Genomic DNA, 26,372 nt, shown 5'->3' with positions numbered 1-26,372 from the left:
GGACTGCGTTTATTGTTCAATATTTATTCTCAGAACAATCGCTCATGCAGTCTACCTCAAGAGGGAGTTAGACCGCGACCGTAGTGCATGCTTCTGCCTCTCCCTCGAGTCAGGGCGCAGCGCTGGCCACGATCCGGTAAGTCTGCTACTAGTACTACCGCGGTATTCATTCTGCAGCAGCCGGCAGCCGCCATGCAACATTGCAAGTGTAACGTGTTAGGGGTCAGGGGAATGTGAAGTGCCTGTTTCTTCTTCTTCTATAATCTTCAAAGGGTTATAAAATGCAGCCTATCACGAAGATGAATACAACTTGTGTGCACGATGATAGGAGGGTGTAACTATACACAGCCCAGTCGCTGTACATGGTACGTCGCGACGTACCATGTACAGCGACTGGGCTGTGTATAGTTAAGAGGGGTGTGGGCTTAACAAGGTGTGATTTTAAGGTGGATCATTAAGACTAAGAGCTCCTTTAACTGTTCTTACTTTCAGGTGAGCAACAAGTGAGACTGCATGCTGCACAAACTACATTTTGTACAGAGCTTGGAAGTTTGTTCCACTCAGCTAAGTCTCAGGTATGGATCTCTGGGCAAATGCAAATTTGTCGATGTTGCCCTTGGGGCGGTATGTTTGAAAGCACATTTTGTGATTTTTCCTGGTTTTAGAAGAGTTAATTCAAATTGTAAAAAATGTGATTATGTATCTGGATGAATTGCAACAAGGTCGTTCATGATTCTGTACACCATAGTACGTAGTAGTAAGTCTGCTCACAGTACGTCGTGAAGATAGACTGGGCCATTTCAACTTATTGATCATGCTGGTCACACTGTTCGTTCTTCTATAATCAGCTGTGACAAAGCGAGCTGCTTGGCGTTGAATCCTTTCCAGTTCTTGAATGTTCGAGGCCATATGTGGGTCCCAGACACTATATAGGCAAACACTGCAACTGCAATATTCTAGGTGGGGTCGTACAAGGGACTTTATATAAGCTACCTCCCTCCCTGAATGACTGAGGGAAGAACCTTGTGTTGCGCCGGATGAAACCAAGCTGTTGATTAGCTTTCATGGAGGTATAACATGCAGTCATCGGTGAAAAGTCTGGTTGTAGATGAGGTTACTTCAGGCAGGTCATTAATGTAGAGAAGAAAAAGTGTAGGACCCAAAACGATACCCAGGGGAACACCAGAGGTGACGGAAGAAGCCCTGGATGTGGCACCTTCTATGACTACGGACTGCTGACGGTTGGAGAGGAAGTCCTGTATCCACATGAGGTTTTGGTTTTGGATTCCATATTGTCTGAGTTTGAGTATAAGGCGTTTGTGTGGATTGGGGTGTGTGATTATAGATTTAGAACTTGGTTAGTTAAAAAGTAGTGTGGGTCATCGGTTAGTTGATTCGATCAGCAGGAGCGGGAACTTAAAAAAAGAAATAGTGCTGGCTCAAAATTAAATTCAAATGACCGGTGAAAAGGTGTGGCTATTTTATCATGGCACTAATCAGCCCAGTCGCTGTTTGCGTCTGGTCGGGCTATAGATAATGGCAGTATAAAAATCATGTCGGCGGCGTGGCAGTGAGTGGACACTCGCGATCTATCTCTAATGTAGCTAACAGTATAATGTCAGCTCATCAGAGTAGACTCCATTTGTTTGGAGGAGTTTTGCATCATTTTTTTACTTTTACAGAAAATGTCCTCCACAGAGGACTCAAGAGGAGGTTCCGTTACGCCAGACATACATTGTAGTCTCCGCAGAATATATCCCCAACTACACAGACCAATCTTTTGATCAATTGTCAGAAATGACCATTTTTACATTTATGTTACCTATTGTTAGATGACAGATTTTGATAAAATATCATAACAGCAATGATCATTGTCTTACTCTTACTGTTGTAGTGTTTACAGCAGCGATGTTTTCAGCTCTTTCTTGTGTTGTATAATATGATACTAAATTTAATAGTATATTAAAGCTGAAGCAAGTTTTATTTAGCAAATTAAATACCATACATACAAATACAATTTAGCAGAATATATCATGGTAGACAGTAGCCAGACCAGACACCGTGTGAAGTATTTGTCTATAGTTAGGTAGACAGTAACCTGTACTGGCTATAGACAGCCCTGTCACTGTACAGAAGTTGTGAAAGGCTAAATTCTCATGGCGTCTGGTTGCATTGGCTAGGTAGACAGTAGGTTGAAATTGTTAGACAATGGCAGATTATTATTTTACATACCAGATACAATACTACACAAAGATATACCTTACAGCTGTGAAAATTGTGTTTTGGCAGTTTGGAAATTGTAAGATGCAGTTTTACAGTGCTGTATTCCTCCCTGTGCCAGCTGTGAGTCCAAGCTATGTTTATAGACTTCCTTTAAGAGAAAGCAAGATTAATTGATTTGATGAGTAAACTCCTTTCTTGTCTTAAATGGACATCCCATTGTTTGATTTATGTGGCCATGAAAATGTTGATAAGAAATCAGAAGTTATTTTTGAAAGTATGTTGACATCCTGGAATCTCACTCTTTCCTTTCTCAGAGAGCAAGAGGAAAAATGGACATCCTAAGTGATGAACGCTTTGCAGTTATTGCAAAAGATCCCAGGTTTCGGGAAGTTCCAAAGCAGGAACGCAAAGTCAAGATTGATAAGCGCTTTCAAGGAATGTTTACTGACAAGCGTTTCAAGCTCAAGTATTCTGTGGACAAGCGAGGACGCCCCGACAATAAAACAGCAGGAGAAAACCTCCGAAAATTTTATGACCTCGGGCATTCTGATGATGATAGTGATGAGGATATTAAAGTGAAGATTGAAATAGTTAATGATGCAACAGGTCAAAGTTCTCAATCTCACGAAAGAGAGAATTCAACTTCAGGATTAGGTGAAGACACAAAGAAGCGAAAGAGAAGGCGTCAGAGTGGACGAGAGTTACTTTTGGCATTCAAAATGAGGAAGAATGCATCCCCCAGGAAGTCACCAAAAAATTCAAATTTCTCTACACAAGCAAACATTAAACGCAAATCTGGGATCAACCTGGCAGATCCCCGTGGACAGGAACAAGACAATAGAAGACAAAGTCACAGCAACACTTTTTCCTCAGATGATGAGGATGATACTTCAGATGGAGAGGGGGAAAGTGGTCTTGGGAGTGATGACAATTCAGATGATAACTTACAACTGATTGGTAAGATGAGATGACTCTATGTGATTTAGCTATCAAATGTATCAATGTCCTTTACTGTCACTCCTTATAGTGCATTGTTAAAGCTGCATTAGATATTGAAAATTTGACATGTTTGCATTGATTTGTAAATACTTGTACATAGGTTGGTTTATTGTATACTCAAGCAGATGGTATGAAATTGCACAACCTTTCATTATTCAAAATTGTGTTGTTTCTTTTACATATATATCAAGAGATGTTTGCTGTGAATCAGCATTGAAAGACAGGGATATTCTTTCTGACGATTTACATGTGCAGTAATTAACATTATGAATGAGAGACAAAAGCTGAATTTTATGAAAAACAAATTAATCCTTTGTGACTTGTAAATACATGAACCTATATTATTAAGAGTTTCTTGTATTATGCGCATAGATATATAAATATAGATAAAATAGTGCTAAAATCATGAATCTCCCCTGTCTGATGATTTTCTCAGATTCCAACAGAAAGTCAGATGTTCAAGGTAGTCTAGCCTGGCAGAAACAACATGGTATCGATCTTGCCCGCGGTGAAGGAAACATCGAGTCCAGCTCCTCTGAATCAGACAGCGACAATGATGATCTTCCTGCTACATCCTCCTCAAGTACCAAGTTGGGCGTGGCAAGTGATGGTGTGGATATCAGCCACAACTGGGGAGAGCTTGATGCAGATGCTCCCAGGGAGGAGGCTACGAGTTGTCGACTGGCACTTTGCAACATTGACTGGGACTGTGTCTCTGCAAGTGACCTCTTTGTAATGCTGAACTCTTTCAAGCCAGCAGGGGGTGTCCTCCATTCTGTGACAGTATGTGTCTCTTTTTGAGTTGGCTTTTCACCATGTCCTTGTACAGTGGACTCCCATTAGAATGAAGTCCTTGGGACCGGCAGTTTATGTTGTGTTGAAATTTTGTTATAAACAATGTAAACAATATAAATCATAGAGCAAATAATGTTGCGGTCTGAATTATTACTTCGTTTTAACTGGAATTTTGCTGTAACTGTGTTTGTTATAACGGGAGTGCACTGTATAACATCTTTTACGCAGGATAGACCATGTACAGTATCATTTTTGGGAACTGCAAAAAGGAATCAACATGCTATTGTCTCTAGGATATATGTGATAAAGTGATATCATTTGTACATATTTTCTAGAGGATGATGAGTGAAATGTTTCATCAAGAAGATTAAAACTGTTTAAAGTTTACTAAAGACAAAAAGGTCGAATTTTACAATCGATGCCACGCTGTTGTAACCAAGATTACTCATTCAAGAAGCCAAGTTAAGGTCGTCAGAGTATTTGCTGATTGTCAAATGGCCACGAAAACATCCTTCATAGTTCTTTAATTCAATCAATGTTTTGCACTGATCTCTCTTTCACATTTTAGTGAATCTGTTGCCATCTTACACAATGAACATTTTCTTCTAATATTGACATTGTAATCATAAATGGGACCACTGCACAATATCATCTTGTCACTAATTTCTTTTTCTTTTTTTTTTTTCGTATCAAAATTTCTTGGGGACCTGTCCTTTCACTTGACTTGCCAGTTCATCTCAGTTTGAGCCTTCTGACTTTTTCATCCTTCAAAATTGTATCTACAGGGGTCGCACTTAACTTTTTTTTTTTAAAACTAGCCAGGCGGACTACCGGTACTTAGAATCAATTTTGACACTGAAGCAATTTTTTGGCTAGCCAGACGGACTAGTAACTTCAGAATTTTACGATTTTTAGCTAGTCTGACGTGATTTTGGGTGGCCAATGGCCAGCGGACCATCACCAATTACGAACCCTGATCTATATGTGCATGATATGAACTACACATTCTCCTCTGTGCAGATCTATCCATCAGAGTTTGGTCTGCAGCGTATGAAAGAAGAGGATGCCAAGGGACCACAGGAACTGGTGGAAAGGGATGAGAAGACGAGCAAGCTAGAGGGACTTGACAAAGAGCACTACCAGAGAGAGAAGCTTAGAAAGTATCAGATGCAGAGGTATGATGTCACAGCTGCTTCCACTGCTTGTGCTTAAAGGGAAAGTACACTTTATTCAGGTTGACTTTAACAAATATAAAGATTTTACAAAGTGAGACGTTGGTTGCGGCAAACAATTAAGAACAGTGAAATTTTTGCTTAAATTGGGGAAAGCTAAGAAAGTTTACTTTGTCATCATGAAAGCAAAGATATCTGTCACAATTACTTTTGCACACTGAAACAACGTGGTGTCACTGGCTCAGAACTCTCCCACTAGTGTGTCATGTAATTCTTCTTGTCTGTGAGGTGCATGGATGCTATTTCTATTAAGGCATCTGTTAGGCCAGGGTCATGCTGTACATATATATGTATGGAGCACAACAAACGGGTTTTTAATACAGTGGAACAGCAGATGAAATCATACATTAGCCATATTTGATTATAAAATGGGCTTTAGAATCTCTGCAATCTGATTGGTCAATTGTCATGCATGATTTTTACCGATCCACACTGAGCCATGCGTCCGGTAAAATCCAAACGCATGGTCATGCGTCTGGTAAAATCCAAACGCATGACTCAAGTCTTGTATAGTGTTGTAGGTGTACCGGACGCATGATGGGGAAAACGGTTGTATTTCATGAATTTACAGGCCCATTTTATTACACAAATGATGCACATTCCTATTTCATGGATCAGTGAGAATTGGATGTTCTCGTTTAACTTTGGAACAGTCTAAAACCCACTCACTACGCTCGTGGGTTTAAACAGTTCCAAAGTTAAACTCGCGCATCCAATTCGCACCGATCCACTCTGTCCTGTGCATCATTTGTATACTGACCTTTCAATGTCTTTGCTGCAGACTAAAATACTACTACGCTGTGGTAGAGTGTGACTCGGCTGATACAGCAAACGGCATCTATGAGCAGTGTGATGGCATGGAGTATGAAACCAGCTCATCCCGACTTGATCTCAGGTAAAACATACATAATTTCCGAGGCTTGTTCGAGTGGATGTGTGCCCTTTAGATTCCATGCTTTAAACTTCGCTGTGATGCAAGTTATCACTGCGTACACACGTACATGTAACCTGGACTCTTGGCAAAACACATTTGTGTGAAGGCATACTCAATGGAATTGATGATTTGACATCTGAAAATTGATTATGCTGGATGAAGTGTAATGATATGTCTTGATGTCTATAAGTCTTTTAAAGTATTGATTCAACTTTTTATGACTATAGCATAGGTCATTAAAAGTGTGTAAATAGATTGTAAATGTAAGCTTAATGGTTTAGTTTGTGTGTGTGTGTGTGTCTGTGTGTGTTTGCTTGAAAGTTGAAAGTGAGAATAACTCCTTAACAGGTCATCAGGGTCTTGTGTCATAATACAGTGTGCAACCCTTCCAATTTGCAAGTTGCAGTAACAATTCCTACTTGCAGTAATGATACCAACTTGCAGAAGTAACTGCAACGCTCAATGTATTCCAACTTTCAGTAACAGTTTCAACTTGTAGTAGTGATTCCAACTTGTAGCAATAAAAACAACTTGCAGTAATAATTGCAGTTGCAGTAATGTTTACAACTTACAGTAATTTTTTCAGCTACAGTAACAATTTCCATTCACAGCCAACTTGTAATCTTATGGGAGCAGATTAGCAAAGTCTATCATCTCAGAGAATTTTATCCTCTCTTCCTGTGAGAGATTATTTTCATGAAATTGGCCTCCGGTATTCTCTATTTGGCATCATGGCAGGTTTGTACCAGACGACACAGTTTTTGACCAGGATCCCAAGGAGGTGGCTACGGAGGCACCAGACGTTGCCGGATACCAGCCCATGGCCTTTCAGACCACTGCCCTTCACCAGTCCAAGGTGGAGCTGACGTGGGATGAAGACGACAAGCGGAGAACACAGCAGACGATGCAGGCCTTCGGCAGCAAGAAGAACATAGAGGAGATGGAGTCGCACATTAAGTCCTACCTTGCCTCATCCAGCGAGGAGGATGATAGCAGCGAGGAAGAAGAAATCAAAGAGGAAGATGGTAAGGCATAGAATACGACTGTAAAAGTGGATATTTTCGGGCGACCAATTTTTCGCGCTCGGCCGGGTTAGAAGAGTTTCGCGTATTTTTAAGTTGGCAGGATCAAGACATCAACTACAGGAACGTATAGCAAGCAAAAATATTTGTGTGCTTTTATTTTCGCACTTATTTCTGGTTGCACAAAATGCGCAAAAATTTCCACTTTTACAGTATGCTGTTGCTATTTCTTTGCTTTGAATACTAGAAGCAGTGTCTGACTTGTGCCTAATGGCAGCTCAAAGTGTTTTGACATATACCACCTATATAGTGCTAGTATAAGGAAGATTCCTTACCTTTACTACCAATATGGCAAGCATTTTTTTTTTTACCCACTGTGTAAATTGAGATAAATGACTCTGATGTTGGATCACCTTATTGCATGTTCTGTCCAGATCATGCAGCATAACAAAAACAAAAATGTTCATAATTGCCACCTTTTAATCGGTGCTAAATTTTTTTTTTTTTTTGGGGGGGGGGGGCCTCCGAGGCCCCCCCCCTCGACGTTCCGCGCGATGTATCGCTAACGTGAAAAGCTATCGCCGCGACGTTTCATGACTTTTTTCTTTCGAGTCTCCCGCATCTTTTGACACCAAATTTGCGATGCCCGGGTGCGCAGTTCCGAAGTTGCACATAAATATGTACGTGCATGTCAGACCAAAAATTGCTCAAAAACGTGAATTCGTGTACAATTTCAATGCAAACTGTGCTTACAGGCAAATTTTATAAAAGCATGATTATTTTGGGGTTTTATTGATTAAACTCAATTATTAACATATTTTCTTGTTCGGAACAATGTCGCGGACAAGTTTCATCGAAAAAACAATGAAAAACATAAAGTCGAAAAAACTAAGAAATTCAAAAAACAATAAAATACTTCAGAAATTTTTTCTGATGGCACAATTTTTTTCTCTTATATTTGCTCAGGACACTAAAAAGAATATTTACACAGAAAATGTGCCCATTTTGAGCTTTATTTAGTGATTTATACCAAATTGTCTGATTTCATGCATCATCATGCATAAATTAGCATAATTTAGCATAAATGATAATTTTTTTTTAAAATTTAACTTCATGGTACTTTAGATTACATCGTAGGCAATGTGTGTGCCAATTTTTGTCGCGATCGTGCGGTTGACGGCCGAGATCTCCTGGGAGGCCCCCCCCCCCCCCCGGCTCTATGATCTACCTAAATAGCCCGGCCTAGTTAGGGTTAAATCTTATGTCATTAAACAATTATCTCATTAAATCTTACATGTTTTTCCTGGCACACGTTTGATGTCATTCCTTTGTTTGTTTGTCATCAGTCACAATGAAACAAAGTGCTAATATCACAACAGTTCAGACGTACATGCATTTTAGCATTGTGGGCAAGTCTTTTAGCAGTGATTGCCACAATCACACAAGGACAATCCAGCTGAATATCTGATCAACTTGCCATAAAAGGTAACGACCCATCACTATTACTGAATTGTGATTCGCTATTCTAGGCCAATTAAATAGAATTAAGCTTTACCCTTTAGGGGTTCAAGACAGCAAAATTTAGTCCCTGTTAGTTTTAAAAAAAAAAGAGAAAAGGAAAAAAAAAAAGAAGGAGGTATGTGTTGTTCTATAAGTATGAATATGGTGTTTAAGCAATACATATATTTTACACATGCCTTCATTTTCCTCACAGCTCAAGATTCAGGTGAGGAAGATGAGTGTGAGGATGGTAAGAAGAAGAAGAAGAGGAAGAAGAACCAGGCAAGTGAGAAGGCCAAGATAGACATGTACCGGAGCCTCCTGAAAGGGATTGAGGACAAGGAGAAGCAGACTCAGGAGGACAAGGAGATGGAGATGGAGATTTCCTGGGAGCCAGGTATGGTGACTTTGTGCCTCCAGGAGGATCTCTTACTTTTTGCTCCTCTGCAATAATAAGGAGCTTTAGATTTTCGTGATGCGGACGTCCATAGGAGGAAAAAAAAAATGTTCTGCACATGCTCAAAATTGTTTTTCAAAATCAGTCTGGCATCCTCTGAGTTTTCATGGTTGGTTCTGGGCCATATTTGTGTCTGCTCAAATCATGATGCAGAGAGCTACTCGATGCAGTTGATCATGTGAAGGCGACGTTTTACTTTGTATAGGCTGCGTCATCGCGTAATCTAAAATAACTATGCAACATGACGTAGAGGGAGAATAAAATGGTCACTGCATTGTGCAGTCATTGTCTAAATTTCTGCATTGCAAATCTAAAGCTCCCTAATTGGTAATGATCAGACACAGAGTGACGCATCAGTGATCGCTTGTGATTGTTATTTCTGCAATGATGGCAACAATCAAATTCATTCACTGGTGCATTTGTGAGTGCTTACAACTGGTATTTCAGCTGCACCAGCTTGTTTGTTGTTGGTTTTTTTTTTTTTTTTTTTTGGGGGGGGGGGGCTGTCTGCATGACAGTATCAGAAGTATGGGAAGGCAGACAGGGGTGTTTCATAAAGCTGTTCGTAAAGTTACGAACGACTTATGAGCAATTGGTGATCAGTTCTTGTGCTGAATTATGGAAATTCTGATAAGTATAGCCAGGGCTGCACACTGGCGCCGGTCCGACGGTCAAAGACCGGTAAAAGTCACTGTCGGACCGGTAACTTTTCAGGAAATCCACAAGTTACCGGTCCGACATGACCAGTAAGAAAAAAAGCATTGGTGGGGTCAGTAGAAAGAAAAAGAGCAGCCCCGATCAGGAAGAAACAGAAGGCAAGATATCGCACTGATCAACAAGTTTTACGCAAGTTTTCGTTTATGTTTACCGGTGCAATTTGTACATGATATACAGTAAACATATTAGTTTTGAGCACTAGCAGTCGACCAGTGTATATTCGCGCTCGCTTGCGCATTCGGCGCTGTTCACGCACTGCCATGCAATGCAATACATGCAAAGCATGTATAGAACAGTGTAACTGCTTTTCGTTTGCTTGCGATCGGCGGTCATGCCAGACAAGAAGCATTGATTGAAGCGCACGCATTTCTGAGTCATTTTGCTCATGATTTTTTTAACGCAAGATCAGTCCGATCCCGGCTTCGCAGCAGCGTGGCAGTTATGTTAGAACTAATTTACTTGTGTTGATTTTTAGAAAAAGTAAAAAGACATTCGATATTCAACGATTCAGTAAACTGATTGCGTTTATTTTCATTTTACACAGTCATTTCACAGATGAGTATTTTCATTCGTTCAGAATAGTCTCATAATGAAGATAGGCGCAAAAAGGATCACGAAATCGGCCCTTCCGTGTACTTTTTAAGAACGCATGCACAAAATGTGAAAGGATAATACTAGGGAGAAAAAAATCATACAATCATCGCAGTCCCGCTTACATATTTGAGGTAGAAATCGTCCCAAAAAGGATCATGAATTCGACCGGCCGCGTCGTATCTTTCAAAAGCTTATGTACGAAATGCGAAGAGATTATAGAGGAGAGAAAAAAAATAATAAAGGACACATTTGGTGAGTACATCATAAAAGATTACAGCAGAATAACAATTCATGAAATCAACGCAATCCCGTTGAAATTTGAGGAAATAACGGGCGCAAAAAGGATCTTGAATTCAGTCCTGCATGCCGTGTTGGTTATCAAACACGCATGCACAAATGCGACAAGATTATCGGGAGAAAAATAAAAAACACATTTTACCCTTCTGGTGCGTGCATTACAAAAGATTACATCTGAAGTAATTCATGAAATCGCCACAATCCCGCTGATATTTGAGGTAGAAATAGGCGCAAAAAGGATCGTGAATTCGGCCGTGACGTATACCTTTTAAGAACGCACGTACGAAATGGGAAAAGATTAGCTTGAGAAAAATAAAGGACACATTTTCACCCCTTTTGGCGTTTGCATCATATAGATTACAGCCGAATAGTAATTCATGAAAATTCACAATCTCCTTGGAATTTGAGATAACAATAATAAGCGCAAAAAGAATCTCAAATTCGGCCCTGCATGCAGTGTATAATTTTGAAAACGCATGCACAGATGCGAAGAAATTATCCGGAGAAAAATAAAGAACGCATTTTCAACCCTTCTGGTGCATGTATCACAAAAGATTACTATCGCAATCCCGCTGATATTTGATGTAGAAATAGGCGCTAAAAGGATCGTGAATTCGGCCGTGACGTAGATAGGCATGTACGCAATGCGAAGTGATTATTGGGTGAAAAATACAGGGCACATTTTCAACCCCGTTTGGCCCGTGCATCATAAAGATTACAGCCGAATAATAATTCATAAAATCATCGCAATCCCGTTGAAGTTTGAGGAAACGATAGGCCCAAAAGAATCATGATTTTTGGTCGTGTTGTGTATCTTTTAAGAACACACTTACGAAATGCGAAGAGTTTATCGGGGAAAAATAAAGGACACATTTTCAACCCCTTTTGGCGCGTGTATCATAAAAGATTACATCCGAAGTCATACATGAAATCATCGCAATCCCGCTGATATTTGAGGTAGAAATAGGCGCCAAAAGGATCGTGAATTCGGCCGTGTCGTATACCTTTAAAGAACGCATGTACGGAATGCGAAGAGATTATGGGGAGAAAAATAAAGAACACATTCTCAACCAGTATAGCTGGTGCGTGCATCACATAAGATTACATCCGAAGTAATTAATGAAATCGCCACAATTCGGCTGATATTATTTTGATGTAGAAATAGGCGCTAAAAGGATCGTGGATTCGGCCGTGTCGTATTTATTCGCATGTACCAAATGCGAAGAGATTATTGGGAGAAAAATACAGAACACATTTTCTAATTTCAACCCCTTTTGGCCCGTGCATCATAAAGATTACAGCCGAATGATAATTCATGAAATCATCGCAATCCCGTTGAAGTTTGAGGAAACAATAGGCGTAAAAAGAATCATGATTTTTGGCCGTGTCGTATATCTTTTAAGAACGTATTTACGAAATGCGAAGAGTTTATCGGGGAAAAATAAAGGACACATTTTCAACCCCATTTGGCGCGTGTATCATGAAAGATTACAGCCGAAGTAATTCATAAAATCATCGCAATCCCGCTGATATTTGAGGTAGAAATAGGCGCAAAAAGGATCGTGAGTTCGGCCGTGTCGTATACCTTTAAAGAACGCATGTACGGAATGCGAAGAGATTATGGGAGAAAAATAAAGGACGCATTATCAACCATTCCAGCCGGTGCGAGCATCACAAAAAGTTATATCCAAAGTGATTCATGAAATCGCCACAATGCCGCTGATATTTGAGGTAGAAATAGGCGCAAAAAGTATCATGAATTCGGCCGTGTGAAACATCAAGAACGCACTTATGAAATTCGAAGAGTTTATCGGGAAAAAATAAAGGACACATTTTCAACCCCTTTTGGCGCGTGCATCTAAAAGATTACAGCCGAAGTAATTTATGAAATCATCACAATCCCGCTGATATTTGGGGTAGAAATAGGCGCAAAACGTATCATGAATTCGGCCACGTGGTGCATCTTTTAAGAACGCACTTACGAAATTCGAAGAGTTTATCGGGAAAAAATAAAGGACGCATTTTCAACCCCTTTTGGCGCGTGCATCAAAAAATATTACAGCCGAAGTAATATATGAAATTGTCACAAACCCGCTAATATTTGAGGTGGAAATGGGCGCAAAAAAGGATTGCGAATTCGGCCCTGCATGTCGTGTACCTTTCAAGAACACATGCACAAATGTGAATAGATTATCGGGAGAAAAATAAAGAACCCTTTGTAGAGCGTGCATCAGAAAATATCACAGCTAAAATAATTCATTAAATCGTCGCAATCCAACTGACCACCAAGAGCAGGTTACGCAGCAAGTTCGTGCGCCGATGTTTAGAAAAAGTCACACACGCATTTGACACAATCTGAATTTGTTCATTATCATTTTACACTGTAATTGACAAACAAACATTTTATTTTTTCCTATTTTTTTTTATATATTTCTTGTGCAATATATAATGCAAGTTTTCCAAAAAAATATTAATCTGTAGAATGTACATGGGTGGGGGGGGGGGGGGGGGTGGGGGGGGGGGGGACGTCCATTAAAAAAAAAAAATGAGTTTGCAAGTCATTTAATGTTTTTTCAGGTTGTTGTTGTTGACCGGTAAATTTTCTGTTCGGACCGGTAAAAAATGGTAAAACGGGGCATTTACCGGTCTGACAGAGACAGGTTGGACCGGCAGAAAAAATGGGTTAGTGTGCAGCCCTGGTATAGCACATCAGAACTGATCACCAGTCGCTCGTAAGTTGTTCGTAACTTTACGAACAACTTTATGAAACAGGGCCCTCGGTTGTCAAATGGCAGGAGAAAAATTTGACAAACTCTGAATCATAGATGTGGTCCAGTGAACCAACCTTATTTCAAGTTTAAGGTATACAGAAGTTGAAATAAGGAGATCCAGATCTATTAGTGGAAAGGGATACATTGTGAAAAGCTAACTTCTCAGAATGTCAAGAAACTCTTCTATCCATTCGTATGTTTCATTTTTCCCCCTCTCATATGAGACTTGGTACGAGAGTAGCATTCTCAAGGATCCTATTGCAGAAACTATTTTTTCAAAGGAGGTAGTGTGAAAGATGTAATACCAATTATGTAAAATGATTACTGGTACTTGTAAACTTGGTTTACACAAGTAGTTCTATTAGAAATTGATTTTATTCTTTGATTTGTTAATCTCTCTTATCTTGTCCTGCTACCTATGTCCCTTTCAGGACTGAAAGAAGCAACTCAAGAAATTGTGATCAAGAAAGCAGAATCTACTGGCTCAACACCATGGGAGAAGTACCTGGAAAAGAAGAAGGAGAAGAAGAAAGAGAGAAAGGAGCAGAAGAAAAAGGCTCCAAACATGGTAAGATGAGACGATTTAGTTAATTCAAAGACTTGTTAGATTTATACCTGCCCAAAGGGGAAAAAAATAAAAATTTTCAGCAATTCCAATTTAATTTACTGCTCAGAGAACATATCGGAAGGAACGTAATTATAAAAAAGTCAGTAATGATTCAAATCAATGTAATTCACTTAGCGCCATTAAAGGCAACATTATATGAAGGTGACCGAGATTTCATTATTTGCTAGGTAAATGTATTACCTGTATTATTGTTGTGCTGAGAAGTCACATACATTTGGTGATTTGGAGGTTATTTTGGCAAGCTACAAACATATATTGCCCATCTGGTCTGTGGAAAATCTGTTCAGCTTTAGAACCAAGACTGCTGCCAAACAGGAGGCTATTCAAATATTCCAAATTGTGCTAGCATGAATTGATTTCATTCCGAATGCTTGCTCATAGGTTGAACAGTCATTGATATCGTTCCTTCTACCACATTATACGGCTTGGGCTGTGATGTTAATGATGATGACCTTTCCATTGCTGCCGTTATCAACATCACTGCTGTTGATGTTATTATTGTTACTGTCTGCAATGTTGTATTATTTGTTCTTCCTATTTTCTGTTATATTTTTATACCGATTCTTGGACACAGCAATCTTTTTCATTATATTGTTCATCCTACCTTCCACCTCTGTTGTTGCTTATTGCCTGTTCTAGCCCTCTCTCACACACAGCAGAGTCTGGCATGCATCCCAATAGCCACACAAGCAGCAATACAGAATGCGAACTTGTTTTAAGATTTATTTTTATGCCTCCGCCAACGAAGTGGCCGGAGGCATTATGTTTTCGGGTCGTCCGTCCGTCCGTACGTCCGTCCGTCCCGTTTTGTTTTTGTTGATATCTCAAGAACCGTGTGGTGGTTTTGCATCAAACTTGGCATGAGGGTATATCCTTGGGGGATGATACTTTGTGTGGATTTTAGGGTCACAGGGTCAAAGGTCAAAGGTCACAGATTATTTTGTGAAAAAAAATTTGAAATTTCATGTTTTTCTCCATATCTCGCAAATGGTTCAAGGTATCTTCATGGAACTTAGTATATATGCTTGTAACGATGGGCAGTGATTATCTAGGGAAGTTGGGGGTCATGGGTCAAAGGTCAGGGGTCAAAGGTCAAGGTCAACTCCTCAAGATATAACTACTCTCCTTATATTTATGCAATGCCTGAAGAATTTTTTTAAAACTTGATGTATGCATGTATAACCCAATATATATTCTGTGGGAAGTTTCTTGCCAAAAGGTCAAAGGTCAAGTGAAAGTGCTAAATTGCACTTTTTCCTCCATATCTCAAAAATAACTCAAGGTATTGTCATGAAACTTACATATTTATGCATGTTCTACCTAACAGTGATTCTCTTTGGAACTGTGGGGTCAAAGGTCAAAGGCCAGGTTTCGATAATACTATTTTACTATTTGATACTGATATTATACTTTTTCTCAATACCTTGAAAATTACTCAATGCATAAACTTGTAAAAGGGTCAAAAGTCAAGTGAAAATCATCAGTTCCCCCAAATACCTGCACTCTGACGTTTTAATCATTCATCCAATTGAACCTAGTTCTAGGAAAGTGAACATTCAGCACATTTGTGGCAAACCTGTCATTTTAATATTTTGCCAATTGTGTGAAACTGTCATCACACATTGTCAAGACATTGTACTATAGACCTATTAGGAGAACCATGTATTATGGCGGAGGCATACACCAGTCGCCGTAGCGACATTTCTAGTTATTTTTGCCATGGTATTTCAGGGCCAGGAGGGGGTGGATGCTGCGGAGAGCTACCAAGCATTCAGTGACGATGAGCTTCCGGAGGGCGTTGACCTGAACGATTCATACTTCAAGGACTCTTTGAAGGGTACAGGGAAGCAGGGTAAAGATTATTTCGCATCCATCGTTGATTTGAGATACGGAGTTCTGTCTTTTATCTGTACATTTCAATCTAGTGTGTAATTCAATGTACTCAATGTCATTTGTTCATATGACTATGTATTTGTTTGCTAATGTACTGTAATGCCAGTTGTGGATTATAAAGAAAAGCAATATGCATTTATAACTGAACATGCCAGAGATTACCATTTTCTCTTCTTTGTGAATTGTTTCAATGTATGGCGGGATCAGAAAGCTCCAATTCTTTTGATATCGTATCCTTGATTCATCAGCTGTGATGCAAATGATACTTTGTGCAAAAAAAACAAAAAAAAAAAGAAAAAAGAAAAAAAAAAGAAAAAAGAAAAAAGAAAGAAAGAGTGAATTGTATCCATACATTTGCAATGAGATACAGCAATGGACATAACTACCTGTATTTCATCACTGTATGTAATCATGTTCTGCATTTGTACATTAATGTTTCTATTTCTATTGTTGAAGGCTTTTAAGTCAAAAACTTTGAATACATTAGAACACTATTGTAATAGTGGTCAGAAGCTTAAAATGATATTTGTGTAGATGCACATCATATATATATTTATCTATTGAACAAGTTTTAATTTGCAGTGTCTGCTTGACATGCGCATTTGAATTCAGCAATCTGGATGGTACCAAGGATCCATGATTAATTTACATAATTTACTTTCATTTTCTTCAAGGTGGGAGCAGCAAAAAGAGGAGGAAGGACATAAGCACTGAAATGTCACAGGAAGAAAGAGACACAGAAAAACAGCAAAAGGTTAGACCAAGTTCCTTACCTGCTTCTTTGTCCTGACTGGACTCTAGTCCTTTTATTTCCCCCATTGCAAGCCAAGTAGTAGCAAAACAGTTTTTTGAAGACCAAATGTAAAGACAAGTAATGATTTTTTCCCATGTGAATTTGTGAATTTTTCCAAAGTAACATTCATACACCTATAACTAACAATAAAGAAAAGCAATACAAGTATTAAAATTGTGATATTTCATTGAAGCTGGAAGCATGATACTTACATGTGATTATTGAAATGCACATTTGGTATTCTTGTGATATTCATTATCATCCACAAATAACTTGAGGTTACTTACCTTTATTGACCTTTGCTTTCATTTCCAGGCTGCACTTGAACTTCTCATGCTTGATGAAGAAGACGATGGCAAACAGCACTTCAACCTCAAGAGCATCATCGAAAGCGAGAACATGACAAAGAGCAAACGCAAGCGACAGCTCAAACAGCAGCGCAAACTGGGTGTGACCGAGGACGACCTCACCCAGGACAGCTTTGAGATTGACGCTTCGGATCCTCGATTTGAAGCCCTTTTCACTTCCCATGAATACGCTATTGATCCATCTGACACCCAGTTTAAGAAGACCAAGGCAATGTCAGCATTGATTGAAGAGAAACAGAAGAGGAGGCGGAGAAAAGAGCGTGAGGAAGAAAGGACTGATGGAGGAGACCATGGTCGAAAGTCAGAAGATGTGCAGGAAAAGAGGAAAAAGGACACAGACATTTCACAACTGGTGCGATCTATCAAAAGTAAAACTGAGCAGCATCATTCCAGGAAGAAACTGAAAGTTTCCTCATGATTCTAGGAAAAGATTTCCCTGTGTGCTTGCAAATCTTTGAAACTGAGCTTGTAACTGTGCTCTGAGCATAACCAAATTGTTCATTTTTTTTTTGTTGTTGCCAGACAGACTATCAAATTTATTAGAAGTTCTACCATCATTAAATACCACAGGGATTGTGACATTTTGGTAAAACAATAGTCGAAGCGAAAGGGTATATTTTGTGTTTGTGTGTAATAATATTTTCATGTGATTATCAATGATTGGTAGTCTTGCATGTTAAAACAAACTGCAAACATGATAATGATTGAGTCTGGTTCTCTACCTTTTTTTTTTTTTTTTTTTGGGGGGGGGGGGAATTCACAAAAAAAAACATCTTCTTTTAACATGTTTGAAGAATAAGGTATCCTAGGGCATTCACTGATATCGTTTTGACCATTGCCTTTCATATGTTCAGCAAAGGCCAAAGTTAAACAGTAGGATTTCAATGGGTTATCAACAGTTTAAGATGTAAGTAAATACAGTAATTTCTGCTTCTCTACTGAACAATTCATAGCAATGCCAGAGTTACAATTGCATTTGTGCAGACTCTGTACATGCAACACTACAGTAAATAAATTAAGTTTGATGCTATTCCTCCTGATACAGTGGAAAAGAGTTGAGCTCTGAGCTTATTATGGAACATAAGAACAACTTCTTCATCTTTTCATCCTTTTTTTATTTTTTATATTTTTTGCCAAATTGATTGATGCTGAGAAAATCATAAATAAAATTTGCATCACTTCATCAAGAAGAAATTGTTGAAAATCTATTTACATGTATTTTTGCATGATTATTCCTCACCCTCAATGTAACATTTTTCTTTTCATTTAGAATAATGATATACAAACTTTCTAACCTGGAAGAAATGTAAGTAAAGCGCAAACCTTTTGTTAAGCAGAAGCAAACCTTCATTATGTGGCCGTGTCAAAATTTGGGACAATGAAAGAAAATTACTGGTCCTAAGGACTTCATTATAATTGGGAGTCACCTGTATAAGAGAGAGCAGTGTGTGTGAGACAGCAGTGAGTTGAGGTCGTGAGGAAAAGTGACAGTGAAGAGGTTGTAGGTCACAGAAAACTTGCAGGATTGCTAGGTGGGAGTAAGAGATGATGGAAGGTGTGAGAGAAATCTAGCTGATCACAGCACTTGGGTATGGTACACAAGTTATTGTTTTAACTTATACCAAACTGCGGGTTTCCCATTTACTTCTTTATACAGTCTGCAATGTTATGAGAAATTGCTTCATTGGAGTTGGTGGTACTGGATTATCTCATAAACATACAGACACAGCTTTACTTGTACGTTATTTGCTAAGGTAGAGATATAGATGAATTTAAACTTGCCCAATTTATTATAAAACAATCTTGCTCAATATGTCATCATCAAGCGTGCCGGAACACTTCTGGTTTTGGGGGGGCAAAATCTCAACGGGGGCACATTGTGACGATGTGAGATCCTCCCCGCGGGAGCGAAGCGAGTGAGCGGGGGGGAGGGGGGTGGAAAGGGGGATCCCTCCCCCCACCACTGTAGGGAGCTTTTGTAAAACAGGGTACAAAAGTCGCGTTTATAGACCATTTAAAAGCAAATTTCTAAGGAATTAAACATAGTGAAAAATAATCAGTGCGAAGGACTATGATTATTACATACGGGAGTACATAATAATGTGATGGTGTGTGATCCTCGGCGAGGGAGCGAAGCGACCGAGCGGGGGGAGGGTGTGGGAGGGGGATACCCCCTCCCACGGTAGGGACTTTTTGTAAAAACAGGGTATAAAAGTCACGTTTATAGAGAATTTAAAGCAAATTTCTAGGGAATTAACATATTGAAAAAATTAGTTGGAAGGACTATGATCATAACATACGGGAGTACATCATGGTGCGAGATCCTCGGCGAGGGAGCGAAGCGACCGAGCGGGGGGAGGGTGTGGGAGGGGGGATGCCCCCTCGCACGGTAGGGAATTTTTGTTAAAACAGAGTATAAAAGTCGCGTTTATAGAGAATTTAAAGCAAATTTCTAGGGATTTAACATATTGAAAAAAAATCAGTTTGAAGGACCATGATCTTAACATACAGGGGTATATTATGTGATGGTGTGAGATCTTCGTCGATGGAGCGAAACGACCGAGCAGGGGAGGGTGTGGGAGGGGGATACCCCATCCCACGGTAGGGACTTTTTGTAAAAACAGAGTATAGAAGTCGCTTTTATAGAGCATTTTAAATTAAATTTCTGAGGAATTAAATAAACATAGTAAAAGAAATCACTGCGAAGGTCTATGATAATAACTAAAGAAACTTTTAATTTACTATATACGAGCGAGCGAGCGAGCGAGCGAGCCACTTTCACTTTGCAATTTATCTGAAATGTACTCATCAAAAGCTTAAACGTGATCGCATCGTTCGAACAATAAAAAATATTCTTATACTGCTAGAAAGCAAAGAAGAAAATGAAAAAGGTAAGGTTTACTAAAGGTATGTTTCAGCGGGCACACTCGATGACACAAGGCTACCATCTATACACTAAATTTACTCGTAAGTTACTATTAGTGTATAGATACAATAATGTATGTTGTTAGTGTATTATAATTTTCGCCCCGTTAGGGGCGAAAATTTTTGCATTTTCAGTTATGAAATTACAACATTTAGACAAGAAATATGCCTTTATTGTTCATTTTGTTCTTTAAATCAGTGATTAATTATTTGTTACAGGGGGCACTTTGGGGGGGGGGGGGGGGGGGGCAAAAACTCGTTTTGCCCCCCCAACATTTTGTTTGGGGGGGCAAGTGCCACCCCTGCCCCCCCCCGCGCTTCCGGCGCCCTTGGTCATCATGTGCAACAAGGATCACAATGGAAGATCTGTATACATGTACCAATACAAAGTGTATTTTTACAGTCTCACATTCAACAAGGAAAAGTAGAAATTACGCGGTGCGTAATATATGTCCCCGCCGGAAGTAGCATTTAGTAGCAAAATGTACAATATGGGTAAAAAGATCAAGGTCAAAGGTCAAAGAAGTCAAAGGTCAAAATTCTGTGTAGAAGTTTTGAAGCCCTCACCTAGTGCCATCACTTAAAGCAAACGGAACTGAAATCGGGTTACAAATGGCGAAGGAGTAGCATTTTGTAGCAAAATGTACAATATAGGTCAAAAATCAAGGTCAAAGGTCAAAGGTCAAAATTCTGTGTAGAAGTTTTGAAGCCCTCACCTAGTGCCATCACATAAAGCAAACGGAATCGAAATCGGGTTAGAAATGGCGAAGGAGTAGCATTTTGTAGCCAATGTACAATATAGGTAAAAAATCAAGGTCAAAGGTCAAAGAAGTCAAAGGTCAAAATTCTGTGTAGAAGTTTTGAAGCCCTCACCTAGTGCCATCACTTAAAGCAAACGGAACTGAAATCGGGTTACAAATGGCGAAGGAGTAGCATTTTGTAGCAAAATGTACAATATAGGTCAAAAATCAAGGTCAAAGGTCAAAGGTCAAAATTCTGTGTAGAAGTTTTGAAGCCCTCACCTAGTGCCATCACATAAAGCAAACGGAATCAAAATCGGGTTAGAAATGGCGAAGGAGTAGCATTTTGTAGGCAATGTACAATATAGGTCAAAAATCAAGGTCAAAGGTCAAAGAAGTCAAAGGTCAAAATTCTGTGCAGAAGTTTTGAAGCCCTCACCTAGTGCCATCATATAAAGCAAACGAAATCAAAATTGGGTTAGAAATGGCGAAGGAGTAGCATTTTGAAGCAAAATGTACAATATAGGTCAAAGGTTAAGGTCAAAGGTCAAAGAAGTCAAAGGTCAAAATTCTATGTAGAAGTTTTGAAGCCCTCACCTAGTGCCATCACATAAAGCAAACGGAATCGAAATCGGGTTAGAAATGGCGAAGGAGTAGCATTTGGTAGCAAAATGTACAATATAGGTAAAAAATCAAGGTCAAAGGTCAAAGAAGTCCAAGGTCAAAATTCTGTGTAGAAGGTTTGAAGCCCTCACCTAGTGCCATCACTTAAAGCAAACGGAATTGAAATCGGGTTAGAAATGGCGAAGGAGTAGCATTTTGTAGCAAAATGTACAATATAGGTCAAAAATCAAGGTCAAAGGTCAAAGAAGTCAAAGGTCAAAATTCTGCGTAGAAGTTTTGAAGCCCTCACCCAGTGCCATCACATAAAGCAAACGGAATCAAAATCGGGTTAGAAATGGCAAAGGAGTAGCTTTTTGTAGGCAATGTACAATATAGGTAAAAAATCAAGGTCAAAGGTCAAAGAAGTCAAAGGTCAAAATTCTGTTCAGAAGTTTTGAAGCCCTCACCTAGTGCCATCATATAAAGCAAACGGAATCAAAATCGGGTTAGAAATGGCGAAGGAGTAGCATTTTGAAACAAAATGTACAATATAGGTCAAAGGTCAAGGTCAAAGGTCACAACTGAAATTCTGTATAGAAGTTTCAAAGCTCCCGTGTAGTGCTATCATATAAAGCAAACAGAATCAAAATCGGGTTAGAAATGGCGAAGGAGTAGCATTTTGAACATTTTGATCACACACGGACGCACAGACGGACGGACAGACGGACACACGGACACACACATGTACGGAGCCCGTTTCATAGTCCCCTGCTCGAACTCGTTCGGCGGGACAAAAAGTCCATCACTTCATACAATACTGTACTTGATAGGATTTGAAAGTTCAGGCATCTCAAGAGGCTGATGGTGGAGGAGCATACTCATGCACACAGGGTCTACAATTCACCTTGGTGGAGTAAAATTGAGTATTGGTCATGCAGTATAGTCCATGACCATCACGAAAACATCTATGGTTATGATTCATGTAATGGAAAATTATAAATTTGCAGCATGTTTCTACCTATACTGCCATTATATCCATGTATATTCTTTGTAATACAACCTTATATTACCCAAGTTCAGTCCAGCTCTTACAAGTCAATTCCTGCTTTTGTAAATCAAAATCTGGGTGTGAAAATAACTGCATGACATATACAGTATTATATATTCTTTGTACATGATACACTACTTTTTCACCTGAATTAATTGACAAGACAGGAGTTCCACCGTCTGCTTATCATGATTTTTCTCCTTGCCCAATTAATCATTGAGCAGTTATTCATTTTAACCCACAGCCTTACAGCTAGAATAAAGGAAAAGAAAAAAGATGTCAAATCACTTGGGAATAAAAACCCATGATTGCATATGGAGCAAGTTACAATGCATGCATACAGGTACCATGTAGCTGTTTTTCAGTGTACAGTGAGTCATGACATCTACAGGTTTCCAACTGCTAAATGTCTTGTCACATGACTGTACATACTTTCGGAAACAAAAAACCCACACACACACTCACACACAAACAACAAAATCCAACACTGACTGCAAAGGCAACATGTACAACAAATCATGAAATACTTTACGCTAAGGCAAATACTGGGGAGACTCGTAGTGAGGTAGAATATAAGAATTGTGAATTGTGAAAAAAGTTTTTTCACAAGGTAAGGCATCACATCCCAACTAACCTTTATGTTGTGTGAAAATTATTTGCTTCAGAACGGTCTCATGATATTCAAGTAATGTGCAGATTAATGCCCCGTCACTGACCAGGGACGCTTACCTGGAAACATTAAACTGCACATTACTTGAATATGAGACCATTCTGAAGCAAATAATTTTCACACAAGAATAGATATATAATGTACTCTTAAATGAATCCTACAAGGATTGGAACAATCATCCCTCAGCATTCCCACTGGTTCCCACTGATCAGTTACTAGCCATCCCCTTTAACCTATGGGATTTGAAATTTTCTTTTATTGAAAGGTACATCTGGGACAAAACGGAAGAAAACTAAAAATTTCAGAAGATACTTGTGACAAAGCCAGCAACTACACTGTACTGCCAAATAACCACTCTATTGTCTATATTAATTATTGCTGTGTGCTTGCATTAAATGACTCCATGTATCTCAATGACAAGTGCCACTTACATGTGTGCTCTGCATTATCTGAGCCCCTATGGGGCCTGTTAATTGCTTGGAAGATGTAACTGTATAAATATGAATACTTGCGAGCCATCCTTACTTGGCACTGTTTGAGGAATAAAAATGGGGGGGGGGGGGGAGGGCATTCCATTCATACCCAGTATATCATGTATTTGTCCACAGAAACATCGGGTGTATCAACATATCATCAGGTGTCGCTGGCAGGAAGACTAGAAAGCATGCACGCTTATAACGACTGTCCAAGTTGAAATGCTCCTGTACTGATATTATGACTCGATTCGGTTTATTTATGAATGTTACATAGCACCATCTTGTGGCAGAGGCATACAGCAGATTGCATATATCGAGATCATCATGTGACATCACGATGTTGAGTTCCGGTCTAATAAACACCACTCCTGATGCATACACGTGAAGTATGATTGTCATTTCAGTTTCCAAGAATTATAGATGGTGTCAGGAGTGAAAGTGACTGTTGATTATCTGAATTGAGATATCTAATACAGTATGAACTTCTAGTGCCATCTCTGAGGTGAAAGACCCCACGATCATTGATTGACCAGAAATATGCGCCGAGAAAGTTTTCATTTGGTGCAGTATAGTGACTGGAAATAGCAGCTATGGAGCAATTGAAACCTCCATTGCCATCGGATTTGGAGAAGAGAAATCTTCCACGAGCATGAAACTCTGAAGCAAAGAATTTGAGCTCTATACAGAACTTTCAGTCACTGGTGACGAAGAGAAGAAGGTAAAACTTTTTCTCTATTCGGTGATGGGATCAAAAGGTAGATAGCTCTACAAGACCCTGAAGCTGGAGCCTACCCTGTCTCATTCAACTGACTTGACTATGCCAGCTGCACCTGTAGTGACCTTGAAAAAAGAATGGCAACCCCCCACAGAACGAAACTGTTGACAGGCACATGTATAAATTTTTCACCCGCCATCAGGCAGTTGGAGAAACACAGCTGGAGCAGTACATGACTGATCTGAAGCTACTGGCGAGCAGTCGCAATTTCAGAGACATGCATGATTTCCTGCTGAGAGACAGAATTATTGGTGTCATCAGGGATGATGCTGTGCAAGCAAGATTGCTTTGTGAGTTGGATCTGACACTAGAAAAGTCTATCCAGATATGCAGGGTGGCTGAGCTGTCAAAAGAAAGGATGACAGTTTTTGACAAGACACACTCACGGGATGTCCATGCAGTGCAGAAAGCCAAGGCTAAGGGTGGGGCTAGACTAAAGCAGAAGTGCAAGTTCTGTGGAAAATTGCATGTATTGGACAAAAATAAGTGCCCCACATTTGGAAAAAAGTGAAAGAAATGTCAGAAAGAGAACCGTTTTGTCAGCATTTGTAATGCTGTGAAGGATAAATCAGCAGGAAAGGCCAGACGTTACTGTAATGTATTGCCCATGTGCCCTGTAACCACATAGCAGAAATGGAAGCACATGAAATAGGGGCATAAACCCTGGGAATACTGGATAGGGCTGACCACTGTAACCACATAGCAGAAATGGAAGCACATGAAATAGGGGCATAAACCCTGGGAATACTGGATAGGGCTGACCACTGCCAGACAGCACCTGTCCCCATATATTTCATTCTGACCAGGGACCACTCCTGGCATTCATGAGGTCGAAGCCATGTGCTTCTGGTAGAAAAATATTCAGTCTGTTTCTGTACTCCGTAAGATAAACATGAAGGTTGGTTCCACTCCACATTATAGTAGTTTTTGTTGAGTACTTCGGTATTTTCTACAGTTACAAAAAGTCTGTGCATACGATTGAAGAAGAGAAGAAGCTGAGGATGTTGAGGAATTCTCCCTAGATGCCATTAAGTCAGCAGATTGATTCTGACAACTGGTTCATCGACTTGAAAGTGAAGTCGAGAAAGGTGCAATTCAAGTTAGACACTGGGTCACAATGCAACATAATTCCATAGGTTGTGCAAAAGAAATTGCAGTCACCGATGCAGAAGTCAAACTCAGGACTGGTGGTCTATTCGGAACATGGGATGAAGCCTCAAGGCAAGATACTACTTGTCTGTGAGCACAAGGAGAGATTCTTTTGATTTAGAGTGCCAGGTTGTGGGGCAGAAGGCCCAACCGATACTTGGTACGCAATCCTGTAAGCAGCCCAGATTAGTGAAAAGAACTTATGCTGTGCGCGAGAAGCCTCGTGCAGTCAAGGTAAAATATGCACAACTCTTTCAGGGACTTGGGTGTATGCCAGGAACGCATCAGATTAAGCTACGAGATGCAGTGCCCAAAGTCCATGCTCCTCACAGACTTCTGGTAGCTCTAAAAGAGAAGGTCAGAGAGGAACTCAAGAGAATGGAGGACCTGAACGTCATTGAAAGGGTGACGAAAACCGACAGCTTGGGTGAACAGAATGGTCACAGTAGCCAAAAAGAACAATGACAGAGTGAGGATTTGCCTTGACCCAAAGGAATTGAACCAAGCTATCGAGAGGGAACATTATCCAATGCAAACCACTGAGGAGGTTGTAGCATGTAACCCCTCTGCCAAGGTGTTCAGTATTCTCGATACGAAATGTGGGTACTGGCAGCTTTGTCTGGATGAGGTGAGCTCAGATCTGTGTACCTTCAATACTCCTTTTGGCAGATACAAGTACATCAGAATGCCTTTCGGCATCAACTCAGCACCAGAAATCTTCCAAAGAGCAATGTCACAGATGTTGGAAGACCTAAAAGGCGTT

The 26,372-nt window shown here is 39.7% G+C and overlaps 1 protein-coding gene across 1 annotated transcript; it reads left to right on the top strand.

Moving 5' to 3' along the window:
- The first annotated feature begins 434 nt into the window (after nucleotides 1–434).
- LOC140227767 (ESF1 homolog) lies at nucleotides 435–17,968 on the top strand. The gene is made up of 11 exons (XM_072308168.1): nucleotides 435–446; nucleotides 2,538–3,180; nucleotides 3,659–4,005; nucleotides 5,038–5,192; nucleotides 6,031–6,144; nucleotides 6,922–7,208; nucleotides 8,920–9,102; nucleotides 13,973–14,109; nucleotides 15,901–16,021; nucleotides 16,737–16,816; nucleotides 17,171–17,968. Exons 2-11 carry the CDS (start codon nucleotides 2,553–2,555, stop codon nucleotides 17,639–17,641), a joined length of 2,523 nt encoding a protein of 840 aa, XP_072164269.1. The 5' UTR covers nucleotides 435–446; nucleotides 2,538–2,552; the 3' UTR covers nucleotides 17,642–17,968.
- Nucleotides 17,969–26,372: the final 8,404 nt, after the last annotated feature.

This window comes from Diadema setosum, chromosome 1 (genome assembly GCF_964275005.1).
Source record: "Diadema setosum chromosome 1, eeDiaSeto1, whole genome shotgun sequence".
In the NCBI taxonomy this organism is placed as follows: Eukaryota; Metazoa; Echinodermata; class Echinoidea; order Diadematoida; family Diadematidae; genus Diadema; species Diadema setosum.
The sequence above is the reverse complement of the archived record's forward strand: the minus strand, read 5'-3'. Positions and strand labels throughout refer to the sequence as shown.

Bases quoted from the DNA above. Each gene is read 5' to 3' on its own strand.
- LOC140227767 (XM_072308168.1), top strand. From the start codon at position 2,553: ATGGACATCCTAAGTGATGAACGCTTTGCAGTTATTGCAAAAGATCCC. The intron at 4,006-5,037 runs GTATGTGTCTCT...TCCTCTGTGCAG, and splicing joins GTGTCCTCCATTCTGTGACA to ATCTATCCATCAGAGTTTGG. The intron at 14,110-15,900 runs GTAAGATGAGAC...ATGGTATTTCAG, and splicing joins AGAAAAAGGCTCCAAACATG to GGCCAGGAGGGGGTGGATGC.